Genomic DNA, 17,224 nt, shown 5'->3' with positions numbered 1-17,224 from the left:
CGATCTAGGCAGCACAAGCTCCACGTTGTTCATGCGTTGCTCGTACTGAAGCCTTGTTGATGGCGAGCAACGTAGTTATCATAGATGTGTTAGGGTTAGCATAGTTCTTCGTGTAACATGCTATCGTAGTGCAACCCTTGCACGTCTATCCGCCCTCACACCTATCTTAGGTGTGGGGGCGGCACCCCGCTTGATCATTGTTTAGTAGATCTGATCCGTTACGATTGCTCCTTGTTCTACAAGGATTAGTTTAATATCTGCAATAGTTAGGCCTTACGAAGGGGGGGGAGGATCCAGCGGCACGTAGGGTGTCGTTCGCTAGTCCTAAACAGGATGTTCCGGGGATCAACTTCGTGTTGGTTTTTAGGCCTTGTTTAGGATCGGCTTACGATCACCGTGCGTGGCCGCGAGGCCCAACCTGGAGTAGGATGATCCGATTATGCGGTGAAAACCCTAAATCGTCGTAGATCTCATTAGCTTTATCTTGATCAAGCAGGACCACCATATATTCGTGCACCCAGTACGAATCATGGGTGGATCGGCTCCTTGAGCCGATTCACAGGACAACCTGAGAGCCGATCGAGGCTCGTATTTAATGTTTACGTGTATGCCATGCAGGAAACTAAGCGAGGCATCTCCATCACCTTCCTGGCCAGGTATAGGTCAGGTGGCACGCCCTTGCAATCAGCATCGGACGTGTGACCAGAAAGGCTTTGCGGGCCGTCGCTCGGAGGGACCTCAGCCAGCCGCAGCTCTAGGTTGTTCCCGGCTCTACCGTGTTGACCGTCGCTGCCCGCCGGTGGGTTTCTGGCAGTCAACACATTCTGGCACGCCCGGTGGGACAAGCTTCTACATCAACCACATCGCCATCTACATCTGAGATGGCGGACGGCACGCCAGTCACGTACGAGGATCTGACGGACGAGCTCAAGAAGAAATATGACGTGATCAAAGTCATCCTCGAAGCCGACCTCATCGGCTCTTTTCACAGAACCCGTTCCCATGGCGTCAGATGGAAAGGGTTCTCACCTCAAGGTGCACTCGATGGGATAGACCTCTCTGCCCCGTCGGAGGAACGCACCAGGTCCCTGCGGCAGGAGATCAACTACTTGGTGGCTCACTCGCTACACCGTCACTCTGAGAACCTGGTCAACACGTTGGAGCGTGTCGCTCTTCGCGTGATCCAGGAGATCATGAGTCACCAATACTTGCCGTCAGGACCAGCTCTCGGGACGCATCAAGGAGAGTTGCCACTCCAGTTGCGTCCACCGCTGCCATATGCGTTGGCAGCACCAGAAGTGCCGGCTACACCGGCATTCGTCGTCTACAAGATCGGTGGTGACCCTAGTGACTACCAGTTCTTGCCTGAGGTGCCTAAGGAGATCCCTCACGGGTACACGTGCACGTATGTGCCAGATTGTGGCAACTGGGCACTCACAAACCAGGCCACAACATCAGGGACTTCTGGGAAAACAGGAGGAACGTCAGCGACAGAGCTTGAGAAGCAGACGTGGCTAACTAAGTACGCCACCCCGACGAACCTCCAGAGCTCAGCTCCTGCAGTTGGCTCGTAGCTGGAAAAGCAAACATGGCTGGCTAAGTACGCCACCCCGGCGAATCTTCGTAGTTCAACTCCTGCAGCCAGACAATGATCAAATCGCACCATACTGAGAGACCAGTTCGGCATGGTGCCGAAAAGGAGGGCAATCGGCTATTCCAAGCCGTACCCCGACGACTACGAGATGATCCCGCTGCCACCTAAATATCGGCTCCCTGATTTCTCCAAATTCAGTGGATCAGATGGTTCCAGCTCCATCGAGCACGTGGGCCGATATTTGGCGCAACTAGGACCGGCTTCAGTGTCGGATCAACTACGCGTGAGGCTCTTCTCACAGTCCCTCACGGGATCGGCTTTCGGATGGTACACCTCTTTGCCACCAGACTCCATCCGGACTTGGAAGCAGTTGGAAGAGCAGTTCCATATGCAGTACCATTCAGAGGCTTCCGAGTCTGGCATTGCCGATCTAGCACAACTACGTCAGAAGCGCGGAGAAACTGTGACAGAATACATCCAGCGCTTCAGGAATCTTAGGAACCGATGTTATTCGGTTCGTATAACTGAAAAGGAAGCAGTCGAGTTGGCAGTAGCAGGCCTTGCAACACAGCTCAAGGACATGGCCTCCCAAGCAGATTTTCCCTCACTGGCGCACATGGTTCAGAAACTATCAGCATATGAACAACGCCACCCGGACCTGTACCAGGACAAGTTCAAGCGTGCAGTAGTCTTGGTCGATGCAGAGGAAGACGAAGTTTCTGCGGGAGATCAAGAGGTAGCAGTGGCCGAATGGACTCGGGGAGGAGCCCCCATGTCCTGCAAATGGGTAAAGCCACCAGGCCCACCCAGGGGATTTGATTTTGACGTGACCAAGACTGAGCAAATCTTCGACCTCCTGCTCAAGGAGAAGCAGTTGACGATTCCTGAAGGTCTCAAATTCCCCACGGTGCAAGAGCTGAATGGAAAGCCATACTGCAAATGGCATAACTCGCTCTCCCATGCCACCAACGACTACAGGGTATGGCGTCAGCACATCCAAGCGGCGATAGAAAAAGGGCGTCTAATTTTCAACCAGTACGCCATGAAGGTCGACACCCAGCCCTTCCCCGCCGTTAACATGGTAGAGTGCACTTACCCTCAAGGTTGCCAGCCAGGATCCTCGTTCAACATCAACATGGTAGGACCTGGGCACCACTCTGGCAAAGATGGAGACGAGGGCAGCTGCTCTCGTAGCAAGGACACAGAGGAGGCCGCTCCACGCGATCGGCTCCATCATGATGGCAAGCGCTACGTCACAGAGGGAGAGGTGAAGAATATAAGATATCAGCGACCCCTCTCTGATCACCTCCTCAACAAGTATGTGAGTCAGTATGACCAACGCCGACGATCCACCGATGATGATGAAGGAGATCGTCTGGCTAGAGAAGCCAGAAGATATCGTCGGTATGATCGCGATGAGGAGGAGCGCGAGCGTCGTGCCACAGAAAAATCAAGGGAGCAAGACGACAACGATAGGCATTGGGACTGCCCCTTCTTCAGACACTGCTGGGATTCAGGAATGAGCCGATTGCCCACAATCGGCAACTGCCCAGAATGCAACCAGAAGAAGAAGGAGGCAGCCAACGTGTCTGTGTTCAAGCGCCTAGGGCCTCTCCCGCCACAAAGCAAACGCGCTGAGTCACCTCGTTGGGCAGATCTCGAGGATTCAGAAGACGAGGGAGAAGAAGAGGAAGACAGGTACCACCGGCCAAGGTGGTGCCCTGACGGACTCAGCCGTTCCCAAAAGCGCAGGGTTCAGCGGTTGCGCGGCCTGGAGGAAGCCGAAAGGTTATACTTGCATACGCTAAGGAAGGCACGACCCGATCTGGCCGCGAAAGTTCAGCGAACCCTGGACGAAGAGGGTCGACCACGGAAAATGGAGTGGCGTCCCAAGCAAAGGAAAGCCGATGATGAAACATCGGCTGGCACAAACATGGTGCTCGTCCTTCCGACGGAGCTTGGTGCTCCACGATTCCACGATGCACTCAAGGTAGACGACAGCAAGCGCACCAACATGATAAAGTCAGAGGTTGGGTTGGTTCTGTCCAGCCTGACCAAGTAGCTGAAGCAAAGCGATGAGCAAACTTGGCGAGGCTGATCCTTGTGATCGGCCCCAAAAAATTATGAAGGGACATTACGGAACCTTCAGTCAGCGCTGCAATGGATATGGAGGCCGATTCCAGCAATCGGCCAAAATTATCTTCACCACATGTACTGCTTGTGTTCAACATTGGTCTACTGGGCAGCGGACACGTCGGCGGATGAAAGTTAGCACGAATCCTCGCGGAGCCGATGTGCAAGTACAGTGCTTTGGCTAACCACAGAGCCGATATCTGCAGTCACCTGGCAGATTCGGCTCGGGGGGCATATAGTCAGATGAACATGTGCAGATAAACATGTGTAAACATGTGTGCAGTGAAGCATTAGGGGCCGATTAGGAAAAATCGGCCAGTAAAAAAAAATTTTTTTGGACAGCCGATGCAAGGGCATCGACTTTAGAACTAAGAGACGAAGCCGATGCGCGGCCATCGACTCTAGTGCAATTATGCGAGGTTTATCGAATCTCCACCAAATCCAGGCCAACTGTCAAGGATTTCCAATCTTTGGTGCTAGTTCAGCCGTGTCGACAGAAGGGGTATATCGGCGTTGTGATCGGCTTTGGCGCATCCTCTTCGACATTCTTGCCTCGAGTAAGGCTCGGGGGGCAGCAGGCCTGGTAGATGCTCTGTTCAGGGGCCGATTGGGGTACCATCGGCTGATCTTTCGTCACAACCTTCTTCACAGATGATGAGTGCTAAAGAAGACCATGAGGTTTGGTTGGAAGAATTCAAAGGCTTCCCTGAAGATTCTACATTATCCACCAGATTTCAAAATCATCAGTTGAAGGGAGAATTGTAAAGGACTGATGCGTTGCTATCGGCTCATTACGCATTGGCAAAGGGGGCGAATCGGCAAGGTCAGTATGAGAGGGAATCGGCTAAATTAAGCTCAAAGGAAATCGGCAAAATCAGATTGGGGAAAAGTTCTTCATTGATAGGCGAGATTTCTTACATAAAGAGCTGATTGCTCTCAAAAGGAAATACTAGGGGATACATTGCCCCATCTACTGCTACTGGCCCTATACTAGAGGTCCTATCTACGGGCCGTCACTGCCCTCGTTGTCGCCGTCGTCGCCGCTGTCGGCGCTGCTCCCGACGGGCTCGTCGTCGCTCCAGTGGCCGCCGACCGGGCCCTCATTGTCCTCATCTTCTTCGTCAGCGTCATCGTCGCTGTCGAAGTCGCTGAGGTTGCCCGGCCAGGGGCAGAACCGCTTGGCCGGCGGCTCGTCGGAGGAGGTGTCATCCTCCTCCTCTTCCTGCTCCTCCTCCTCCTCCTCGGAAGAGGTGAAGTCGCAGGAGAAGCGATCGTCATCGCTCTCCTCCTCCGTTTCCCCGTCGGCGAGGAAGCGGAGGTCGCCTTCCCCGTCGGTCAAGGACTTATCGTCCTCGGACCAGACGGAGAAGTCGTGGCTGGACTCCTCCCCAGCTTCGATGGCGCGGCGGGTGTTCGCCGCGTGGACTTCCTCCTGGGTCGGCTCTGGCGTCGGCTCACGGGAAGGGGAGGACTGGCTGGAAAGATCCGATGGAGCAGAGGAGGAAGAAGACATGGTGGCGCAGGAGGGCTTTTGGAGTGCTAATGCGAAGAAGATACGGAAATAAACTGTGCGGAGCGGTTAAATAAAAGGGGATATAGTGGAAATTCAATGCCACAGCAGTTTCCGAGGAAGTGGTGCCTAAAAAGAAAAAAAAACTGCCAGGTCACGCGGAGAAGTTGAGAAGGCAAGGCATCATGATGAAGGATACTGCAACGGTTCTGCCACGACATGACCCGACGAAGGAAAGCAGAGTGATTTTGGAATTACCAATTCCAAAACCAGGGGGGCATGTGTTATCACCAGAATTTGACCGAGTCAGAGGTGGGCCGCGATCAAGATGGACTTAAAGAAATATACATGGAAGAATTACGTGAATCGGCCTGTTATGCTGAGTTTGGGCTAGTTTGCCCTTGTATCTGTAATATATTAGGTTACGTGTCGATTAGTTAGAGTTTTGCCCGTGCACGGTTAGGTGCACGTCTAAAGTTAGAAAGTCCCTTGGACTATAAATATGTATCTAGGGTTTATGGAATAAACAACAACCAACGTTCACCCAAACAAATCAATCTCGGCGCATCGCCAACTCCTTCGTCTCGAGGGTTTCTACCGGTAAGCGACATGCTGCCTAGATCGCATCTTGCGATCTAGGCAGCACAAGCTCCACGTTGTTCATGCGTTGCTCGTACTGAAGCCTTGTTGATGGCGAGCAACGTAGTTATCATAGATGTGTTAGGGTTAGCATAGTTCTTCGTGTAACATGCTATCGTAGTGCAACCCTTGCACGTCTAGCCGCCCTCACACCTATCTTAGGTGTGGGGGCGGCACCCCGCTTGATCATTGTTTAGTAGATCTGATCCGTTACGATTGCTCCTTGTTCTACAAGGATTAGTTTAATATCTGCAATAGTTAGGCCTTACGAAGGGGGGGGGAGGATCCAGCGGCACGTAGGGTGTCGTTCGCTAGTCCTAAACAGGATGTTCCGGGGATCAACTTCGTGTTGGTTTTTAGGCCTTGTTTAGGATCGGCTTACGATCACCGTGCGTGGCCGCGAGGCCCAACCTGGAGTAGGATGATCCGATTATGCGGTGAAAACCCTAAATCGTCGTAGATCTCATTAGCTTTATCTTGATCAAGCAGGACCACCATATATTCGTGCACCCGCATTTAATCATGGGTGGATCGGCTCCTTGAGCCGATTCACAGGACAACCTGAGAGCCGATCGAGGCTCGTATTTAATGTTTACGTGTATGCCATGCAGGAAACTAAGCGAGGCATCTCCATCACCTTCCTGGCCAGGTATAGGTCAGGTGGCACGCCCTTGCAATCAGCATCGGACGTGTGACCAGAAAGGCTTTGCGGGCCGTCGCTCGGAGGGACCTCAGCCAGCCGCAGCTCTAGGTTGTTCCCGGCTCTACCGTGTTGACCGTCGCTGCCCGCCGGTGGGTTTCTGGCAGTCAACAGGCCCATAAAGGTGAAGTATCATGTAGTCGACGTTCACATGACACCAATAGAAGAATAGCACCACCATAACTTAAATATCAAATCATTGCATATTACTCAACATAGTTCCACTACTAACAACATGACTTCTCCCATGTCCTCAAGAACTAAACGAACTACTCATGAGACATCATATGGATCATAATCAGAGATGATATAATGATGAATAACAATCTGGACATAAACCTTAATTCATTGGTTTCACTCAATAGCATCAACTACAAGGAGTAATCAACACCGGGAAAGTTTCCCCTATGAACAAGACAAGTATCAAACCCAAGATATTACAGCGGGACGGCGTGGAGACGGTGGTGATGATGGTGCTGGTGGTGGAGATGATGGTGATGATGGTGCTGGTGGTGGAGATGATGGTGATGATGATCCCGATGAAGTCCAGCTTGATGGTGGTGACGATGGCGATGATCTCCCCTCTCCGGGAGGAATTTCCCCGGCAGAATTCTGCCTGCCGGAGAGCATTTCTTTCTCTCTAGTTCTCCGCCCCGTACCGGCGGGGAATATTTCTCTGGTCGCTCCCTCGATCTTAGGTTTTTCGAGGGGTTGAAATACGCGAGGGGGCGTCGTCAGAAGTGGGCCAGGGTGCCTAGACCAGGCCTAGGCGCGGCCTGAGGTAGGCCCGCGCCTAGGGGTGCTCTGGCCCCCTCAAGGCCCAGCCCTGCCTCCCCTTGTGGCTTTCTCCGTCATCTGGAAAAATAGGATTTTCCACATATTTTCTGGGAATTGTTGGTCTTCACAAATATGGTGTTTTGACGGTCTTTTTTTCCAGCAGATTCCTGACTCCGGCGGTTAATTCTCCAATAATCATCAAACATGCAAAAATAGATGGAATGTATCACCTCTAAATATGAAATATATCAATGAATCAAAAATAACAGTAAATTATGATATAAAATAGTGATGCAAATTGGACGTATCAGGGCCCTTTGACAAGTTTGACCCAGTCAACTGCCAACGAGGCATCTAACGAGAGCCTAGACCCAAAAGTCAGAAACTGTGAGTAAGTTTTGTCCTGGTACAAAAAATAATCCAAAAAATACAAATTCCAAAATAGCATTTCCTATTTGCTTAAATTCCTGAAAATAAAAGAAACATAAGGAATTCATACCAAATTTATTTTAATTCAAAAAATACAAATAGAATATCAAAATTTTCAAATAATCTCTATCCATTAAAAATATAATCTCAAGTTTTTAAGAAAAATGATTATTCAATTATTTAGTACTTATTAATTAATTATTTTCTTTTATCATAAATTCCAAGTAATTTCTATAATTAGTAATATTTTTGAAAGAGGTAATAATCATTTAGAAAATGAATAAAATACCAAAATTAATTTTATTTTATCATTAAGATCATCAATTTTGGTATTTAAAATCTAAAATTATATTTATCCTATTTATATTTTTCTTAAAATGAAAAAAATAAGAAAAATGTAAAAAATATTATTAACATGTATTAAAAAGTTATTTGTCACTTTCAACTTTACTCAACAAGTCATTTCCTTAACGTTATATGACAAATAGGAAACCCGAATTCCATCATGTATTAAACCGTAACTCCATAATTTTATGTGAAGCCCTAAAACCCGATGAGCATATAAAAAGTAATCATCTTGTCCTAACAACTACTTATAGATATTTATTACCAAGAAGCAAGAACTAGCCATTGAAGTCGATGAAGTCAACTTTTACATATACCATGGTGGAAACATAGACTAGGAGTACAAGGGAACCAGATCCCTAATCCTAAGGCCCAAGTAGCTAGAGTTCAATCAGGGTTCTTCAATGGGCCAAGTATCCCTATAGCTAGAGTTAGCAATAAGTTACTCAACGAGTTGTTGTTTTGGATTTTATTTGCAATTTTACCTTATTATTTTTATTTGGAGGCTAGGCAAATCTTCTAAAAAGATTTTGAGTATAATTCTACAGACATGCTTTGAAATCGCAAATATTTTTGTTGTACCACTTTGAGAGATGTAGTACTAATGAAACGGTATTTCATTGGCGTTATGCTGGGCCATCGCACATGATGAGGTGAAGGTAACGCATGACGATGCACCTAGTGGACGAGTCACTAGTGAGGTGCCTAGCAGCGGTACGCCTTCAAGTGATGAAGACACTCCATAATGTTCGAGATAGGGAACAAGAAAAGATAAGAAAGGCTACGAAATAAATAAGTATAGGTGGTCCACAATGCCCACCACAATAAAATAAGAAGAATATGTGGTCCTCAAAAATTCGAAACAAAACAAAATAACCTACAAAGTAAATAAAAGGTTGTAACCTATACAATAGTAGGGAAGACACATCTATTTTTATCTCTTCACATCATTTAGACTTATTGATGTAGGTGAAATCATATAGTACAAGATCTCTAGAGAAGGCACAGCAGCTAAAGTGATCCATCGCTTCGTCCTTTATTACTTTGTCAGTCTGTCAGACTGGCCGCACCCATGTTACCCATCGTCTTGATTTTTTGACATGATAATTAAATAATTATTCAATATTTAAATTTAGGGGAAGTTGGACTGCACACTCTGTTCTAGATCCATGCGTGGGCGGAGAAGTACTTGTTGCAAACGCCACGCCTTCCAGACGGAGACGGGCCGCCATAATTCGTCACAACAGCGACTCCATTGCTTATCTCGCCTTCAACTTTTCCCATCCAGTGTTCAACCATTTCCCTCCCACCCACGTAGCGATGTCCGCTCAACCCACCAGCACCACGCCTCCTCCGCCGTCGTCGGAGCCCACGGCCACCGCCGATATCAAGCCGCCGCCGCCGCCGGCCCTGTTTTCCGCCGCCGCCGCCGCCGGCCCTGTTTTCCGCCGCCGATGCCGCCGTGCGGCCGAAGAAGCGGAAGCTGGAGGAGGTGGGTTTCCACCACTCCCCCTACTACAAGATCAGAGTAGCCGTCGCCAACCTCCGCGGCCGCTTCCTTCAGGTCCCCACTCCAAACCCTATATTCTCGCCGAGAATTTATCCGTGCATTCAGGCTTGGTAAAAACAGTAGCATCTTGCATAATCCTACTCCGGGTGAAACCTATTGGGATAAGAATTAAAAAAATCTTCACGCAGAGCAGGTGATGTTAGTTGACCAATGCCTCAGGGTAAAATACTGGCAGTAGTGTTGTGCTTGCTAGTTTAGATGGGGGGAATTCAGATTATTGATTGAATTGAGGATTTCATTGAACGTTCGATGCACCCCTTTTAGCACTGTCCATTTACAAGATGAAAATGCGTGATAATTACAATATGTGCTCTTTTGACAATAGTGTTGTGCTTGCTATAATGCTACTGCACTGCTTTTAATTAAAGCGGCACGCGCCACCAAAGCCAATGATGCACTCCTTTGGCTCAAGCTCCCTTTTCTAGTTGAGAACTTGAAATGGGTATTGGTGGAAACAACGACATACTTGTTTTTTTGATAAGGGGCGTTTTATTACTCAAAAAGTTTTAAGCATTACACCTAGCCTCTGCATAACTAGGATGCACACAGCCGTTCAGAAGTCTATGATCCATCGATAAGCGATAAAAAAAAAGATAAAAGCCAACTACTATGACACTTCGTTGGCTTCAATTCTCCGACTATGCAGCCACCCATGTTGGGAAATAAACTCCGTGACCGTGTTCTCCAATCGTGTAGGCACCTCCATAAAGAGGTCGCGATCCTCCAAACGCTGAAATGCCGACCATGAACGGCGCAAAGCCGTACACCGGTAGATGACCTGCATAAGAGAAGAATTTTTGTCATTAAAAACCTTGTCATTCCTACATAGCCAAAGCGACCATGCAACCGCAATCACTCCCACTCTGATAATCGTTTTGTACCTAGAATCCACCCCATTAAGCCAATTGCCAAAAATATTTGCAATGCTACGGGGAGGGTATAAGGTAGAACCTATCTGAATGATTGACCATATAGATCTAGCAACTCAACAGTTGAAGAAAAGGTGTTTTATTGTCTCTTCCTCGTAACAGAACACACATTTCGTACAACCTTGCCAGTTGCGCTTTACAAGGTTATCTTTAGTAAGAATCACACCTCGACGAAGATACCATGCAAAGACCTTTGTTTTGAGAGGTTTCTTCATCTTCCAGATGGATTTATTATTTAAAACCGGTTGTGTAGATAGGCATAGTGCTCATGGAGCTAACCGAAAATATGCCATTTTTGGTGAGACTCCAACGGAATTTACCCGTCCCCTGAACCAACTGGATAGAACCTAACCGCTGAAGTAGTTCATTCCAGGAAACTAGCCGAGGACCGACAAGATCACGCCTGAACCTCTTAGAGGGGGGAGAAGATTCCATCACCTTCTGCAAAGTATCCCCTTTGTGACGAACAATACTGTACAAGGACGGATACTGTTCACGAAGAGTGGTTGTTCCCAACCATCGATCCTCCCAGAACCGTACCTCCGCCCCATTCTTAATGGAGAAAGAACCAAATGGGAAAAAGTACTTCTTAGTTGACATGATGCCGGCCCAAAAATGTGAATCTCCAGGTTTCCACAGAACCTGAGATATCGCCTTTGAGCCAACGTACTTTTTCCGCAAAAGTTGTTGCCATACCCCATCCTCTGTTAACAACCTGGCTAGCCATTTACCGAGCAAAGTCCTGTTCTTAACTTCAAGATCATGAACACCAAGTCCACCTTGATCTTCCGGACGGCATACAACACTCCATTTAGTTAACCGGTATTTTTTCTTCTCACTATCCCCTTGCCAAAAGAATCTTGATCGGAAATAGTCCAATCTATGCAAGACTCCTTTTGGTAACTGGAAGAAAGAAATCATATACAGTACCATATTTGTGAGTACCGAATTAATGAGAACTAATCTTCCACCAAGGGATAGTAATTTTCCTTTCCAACTAGTAAGACGTTTTTGAAGTCTTTCTTCAACAAGTTTCCATTCATCCAAAGTGAGTCTCCGTTAGTGTATCGGAATACCCGGGTAGCTAATTGGAAAAGAACCAATCCCACAGCCAAATAATTCAGCATATGAGTTGGCTTCATCGACGGTTTCACCGAAACAAAACAATTCGCTCTTATGGAAATTAATCTTAAGACCGGATAACTGCTCGAATGCTGAAAGAATTAATTTCAGGTTTCGTGCCTTTTCCAAGTCATGATCCATAAATAGAATTGTGTCATCAGCGTACTGAAAAATGGATAAGCCGCCATCAACTAAGTGGGGGACTACACCTTCAATTTGACCATCAGTCTTAGCGCGCTCTATAATAATTGCAAGCATATCCGCTACAATGTTAAATAACATTGGAGATAGTGGATCACCTTGCCTCAACCTTTTTCTGGTCTGGAAGTATTTACCAATGTCATCATTGACCTTAATGGCAACACTCCCACAAAAAACAAAGTTATTAATAAGAACATGCCAATCCTGAGAAAAACCTTTCATTCTAAGGGTCTGTTGAAGAAAGGACCACTTGACTTTATCATAGGCTTTTTCAAAGTCGATCTTGAGTATTACCCCATTCAACTTTTTACGATGCATCTCATGAATTGTCTCATGTAAGGTGACCACCCCATCTAGGATGTTTCTACCTTGCATAAAAGCGGTAAAAGAAGGACGGACCACTTTATCTGCCACTGAATTTAGTGGAATGGTAGCAACTTTTGTGAATATCTTGAAACAAACATTTAGAAGGCATATTGGTTTGTATTGCTGGACCCGTTCCGCATCAGTAACCTTTGGTAAAAGAATAATTTCATCAAAATTGATACGGAACAGATCCAATTGGCCCTTATGTAATTCGGCAAACATGTCCAATAGGTCAATTTTGATAATGTCCCAAAAGGTTTGGTAGAACTCAGCCGGGAAACCATCGGGCCCTGGCGCCTTGTTGTGTTCCATTTGAAATACCGTTTTCTTATCTCCTCCTCGGAATAAGGGGAAGTAAGAATGGCGTTTTCTTCAGGAGACACTTGGGGGATATTATCAATCATGGATTCATCCATGGATACATTAGAATCCTCCAGGGCACCAAAAAGGCCTTTATAGTAAGAAGTAATGTAGGACTTTAATTGCTCATGACCTTCGATCAGACCCTCATCTTGAACCAGAGAGTGAATGAGTTTCTTTCTATGTCGGCCATTGGCCACACTATTAAAGTATCTCGTATTCGTATCTCCTTCTAACAAGAACTGGGATTTAGATCTCTGGTACCATTTGAGTTCCTCCTCACGAAGTAAGCCGACCAACTTAGCATTGTACTGACTTTTAAGTTCAATCTCATGCGTTGTCAGTGGACGTACTTCAGCAAGTGCCTCTAAAGCATCAATATCTGATGATAGAGCGCGTTTCTCTTTTTTGAGCTGTCCCGGCATTTGCCTAGCCCACCCTCCAAGGTATCTACGCATGGAGGGTAATTTATTATTCCACCTTTGGATTGGGGTGCTCCCAGCGACGGGTTTGTCCCAAATAAATTTAACCATATCAATAGCCATCCCGATTAAGCCATCCAAGTTCAAATTTGAACGGACGTCTACGTGACGGCAAGGGTGTACCAGTAGCTAACAGAATTGGGGCGTGGTCCGACAAAGCTTCAATCCGAGGAAGAACCCGTACTGATACTAGAGGGAATTTAAATTCCCACTCTGAGTCCATCAATACGCGATCCAACTTCTCGTAAGTAGGCTCGGGTAGACTATTCGCCCAAGTGAATTGTCTCCCGCCCATTGAAACCTCTCTCAAATCCAAACTGTCAATGACAGCGTTGAATAAGAAAGGCCAGCGGGTTTCAAATCTGCCCCTATTCTTCTCATGAGGGTATCTAAGCAAATTAAAATCCCCGTCTATGATGATAGGGTGCGGATTGTCCTTCGCTAGATTAACCAACTCCTGTAGAAAGGCAGGCTTATGAACATCCTGGGCAGCACCATAGACAGACACCAAACTCCATATGAAATTATCGGACTTATTCCGGATGTGAAGCTTAATATGAAAGTCACCTCTGGAATTATCCAAAATTTCCATTGTTGTAGTTCGAATGCCAACTAATAGGCCACCAGAACGCCCCCGAGGCGGGCGGGATACCCAAGCAAAGTCTTCCCCGCCTGACAGACGATTTAGAAAACTTGTTGAATAGTTCTGTTTGCCCGTCTCGGGGATAGCAACAAAATCTAAACATGTTCCCTAATGCTTTCAGCGATGTGTAAGTGTTTAGCCAAGTCTTTCAGCCGCTATTCTCAAACATGCCATTCATTTGGAAACAATTGGAGATTTAGTCACCTTAGTCTTTTTATTAGGCCATGCATTACGCTTAATGGATGAAAGTCTTGATTTGCGCTTAGCCGCTTGTAATTCAATACAAGAGCCCAGAGCAGTGTCATCTAGACCAACCTTCTGAGACGGCGTACGCTTCCTCCTCATCCTCGTCAGAAAAAGAGGTATCCGACTGTAAATTTGAGTCTATCAAACTCCATACGTCTCAGAGCATTAGCCAAAATAGAAATAGAACTAATAGAAGAACCCAACGAAATACCCACATTATGCAACTTAGAAGCCATAAGCGGTGTTGGGAAAGATAAAAAGACTTTGAACTATTAATAGTACCTGAGAAGTCAAGGTTTGACTCTGCCTTGCGACGCATGGCCCTTTCCATGGAGTCTTCATCCGTGGCCGTCGCCCCATCTATGCCGACCCCATGGCGAGAACTTCGGCGAATGGGGATGACCGCCGAGGCGCCCGAGGCCCGCGTAGCAGCGGCAGCCCTAGGGGAGGTGGTAGACGAAGTAGACCCTCCCGTAGCAGGCTCCACGCGTGGGGTGGTAGACGAAGTAGACCCTCCCCTAGCAGGCTCCACGCGTGGGATCCTAGCAGCGCCCCCAGCTGGGGGAGGTGACGCCACGTCGCCGTCCATGCCCATGGCCGCTCTAGGCGATGCCGGCTGGCTCGCCAGGCTCGATGGCGGCGGGGGTGGAAACCCCTCTACCGCAGCACCAGCGGAAGGAGGGCTGGCCGACCGGGCCAAGAGAGCCCCATCGGGCCCATGCGAAGAAGACGCCGGCTGTGGGGGCAGGGTCAATGAAGAGCCCCCACGAGCGGCGGAAGTAGGAGCCGGCGCCTCGGCCAGCGAGGTGAAGGTGAGGATGCCCGAGGGGGTAAGGGTGAAGAAGACCCCCCTCGCGGCACCACCTCTCCTGCACCCGAACCAACAGCATGCTGCAGGTCACCCTCTCCGGCATGCGCTCCCGCGCAAGCAGCCATGGCAGCCGCAGCCCGCCTCGCCGCCGCAGGAGTAATACGGGCGAGAGTACACACCCGGCCTCTGGCTGGCCTGTCTGAGCGGGAGTGATCCACGGCAAGAGAAGAACCAAAACATGCTGCATCGAGTGCCAAACGCAAATCATCCGCCGACACACGAGGAGTAGCCGCTGCAGAAGACGGAGCCTCCAAAGAAGGACTAACTGCCCGCAGCCTCTTCACTGCCTCAATAGCATTCGGCGTCTGCGGGTTAGGATTAAAAGGCGTGACAGCAAACACAGGGGCCATAGCATTACTTGTACAGAACAGAGATTAGATTACAGAGAATGTGGTGGCGAGTGGTGACTACATTAGCCGGTATTTTAAGACGCCATTATTCAGTGCAAGTGTGTGCTGCCATGGCTGATGTGCGCTACTGTATTGTAAAACTTAAAAGTTCGACATGCCCTCACCTGTTGTTTACTTGTCAATTGTCGTTTGATCTATCCTGATTAAAATGGAATGCCTCTCTAAATGGTACCTTTGTTGTGTTGAAGGTTTGCCGAGCAACTGATTTCCGAAAGGAAGATGCTGCTCTTGAGATCCTAAAAGGTAAATGTTCAGTTCACATTGGTGTTAGAACTTAGGAAGTTGTGTTGAACTTCCCTGATGTATTGGCTATGATCTTGCTTAGCTACAGATATTAGATTTGAATATTGTCTTGAACCATTTCCTCTAGATTCCATCTTTATATAAGCATATTGCTCTCTTGATGTACTAGGATTGCCTCAGTTGTCTGGACAGTGACTGGCTCTTTGCAACTGTGGATTTAGTCCCCAATACTGAGGATATCTGTAACAATTGCGATTTGACATCTAGTACACATTTATCAGTCTGTTACATTTCTGTAAGATGTAAAAACGGCTGTATGTTACATTTCACAGCCCTGCATTTGACAAACACCCGTTGTTCTGTACTACCCCCGTTCCATAAAGGAAGGCGTATAAAATTTGTCAAAAGGCAAATCCTGTAAAGTTTGACCAAGTTTATATAAAAAACTATCAATAACTATATCAACAAAATATGAAAAATAGTTAATGCTGCATCTAATAAAATTGATTTGACATTGTAGAGGTTGATAGTTTTTTCTAGAAGTTTGGTCAAACTTTACATGGTTTGACTTCTGAAAACACTTACGCTGTACATCTGTTTTTATACTGTACATCTTTTTTATGGAACAGATGGGATAATGTGATGCATTGTGTCATGTGTCTGTAGTACCCAGGATCATAATGTATTGTGTCCAGGTTCTTGTACCCATCAGCTGTTATACGAAATTTGCGTATATTCATACAAGCAGTAGGAATCCATTTTTGCACTTATTTCTGAAAGGCCACTTAAAGTTGTGTTCTGCGTTTTGGCGGGAAATGTCTGTTGATCGCCTGGGGCTTAATGCTTATATATTTGAAGAGTACTTTCAATGCATGAGTTCTTGCTCATGCACGTGCTTGCATCTGTCGAGGATAATTAATAAGGCTAACTAGTCTGCCCCTGCTCATTCACCCTGTGTTGCAGAGATAAAGGTTGTCATGGAATTATCCAAGAAAATGCGGCTGGATATATCTGCTGCTGCTGCTGAGCCTATAAAACCATTGGACATACCTGCAGCTAGAGCTGTCCAGAACAAGACTGCAGGAGAAGTGCCATCTGTAGCGAAGAATCAAGTTCCTCAGGCTCAGATAGACCAGGATGCAATGTTTCTGCACAATACAGGTGGGAAGGTACCACTCAAGCATGCTAGCTCGCAGGCTGCGACAATGGGGATTCAGCGGGAATCCAATGCGAGCGAGATAGCAAACCGTACCAATCAGTTGGGCGACGGTGTGAAAGGTTCTTATGTCATCGGTGGATCTCCCATGGGCTGGAATTTCCGTATGTGGCCTGGAGGCAAAGCGGTCTACTATGGCTTGAGCAAAGCAGAGTGGTTGGCGCTACAAGCTGCAAAGTGAAACCTCACTCTCACCCAAAAATCTAACAAGTACTTTGCCATTAGATCTTCCCTTCTTCACAGATAACCTAGTTGTTTGTTAGTGGTCCGCTGTGGTATAGTAACTAGATAGTATTGCTTGAGACGAGACTCTTGGCGCCAGAACATGGTGAGACATAACAGTCTCACCAGTAAATATCATTTTGGAACTTTTCGTTGAATCTGCAGGGCAGTCAGTACTTGGTATATATACAATGGTCTGTTTTCAGTTCCGGAATG

General features: G+C 47.3%; 1 protein-coding gene across 1 annotated transcript; it reads left to right on the top strand.

Annotated features, from left to right (window-relative positions):
• Positions 1-9,288: 9,288 nt before the first annotated feature.
• Positions 9,289-17,217, top strand: LOC127335991 (uncharacterized). Its single transcript, XM_051362729.2, has 4 exons — positions 9,289-9,554; positions 9,595-9,691; positions 15,516-15,570; positions 16,534-17,217. The coding sequence occupies exons 1-4, from the start codon at positions 9,448-9,450 to the stop codon at positions 16,965-16,967; spliced, it is 693 nt and encodes a 230-aa protein (XP_051218689.1). The 5' UTR covers positions 9,289-9,447; the 3' UTR covers positions 16,968-17,217.
• The last annotated feature ends 7 nt before the right edge of the window (positions 17,218-17,224 follow it).

The sequence above is a fragment of the Lolium perenne genome, chromosome 2 (assembly GCF_019359855.2).
Source record: "Lolium perenne isolate Kyuss_39 chromosome 2, Kyuss_2.0, whole genome shotgun sequence".
In the NCBI taxonomy this organism is placed as follows: Eukaryota; Viridiplantae; Streptophyta; class Magnoliopsida; order Poales; family Poaceae; genus Lolium; species Lolium perenne.
The sequence above is the reverse complement of the archived record's forward strand: the minus strand, read 5'-3'. Positions and strand labels throughout refer to the sequence as shown.

Coding starts and splice junctions, on each gene's coding strand:
- LOC127335991 (XM_051362729.2), top strand. CDS start 9,448: ATGTCCGCTCAACCCACCAGCACCACGCCTCCTCCGCCGTCGTCGGAG. Junction 9,692..15,515: donor TCCGCGGCCGCTTCCTTCAG/GTCCCCACTCCA, acceptor GTTGTGTTGAAG/GTTTGCCGAGCAACTGATTT. Junction 15,571..16,533: donor TGCTCTTGAGATCCTAAAAG/GTAAATGTTCAG, acceptor CCTGTGTTGCAG/AGATAAAGGTTGTCATGGAA.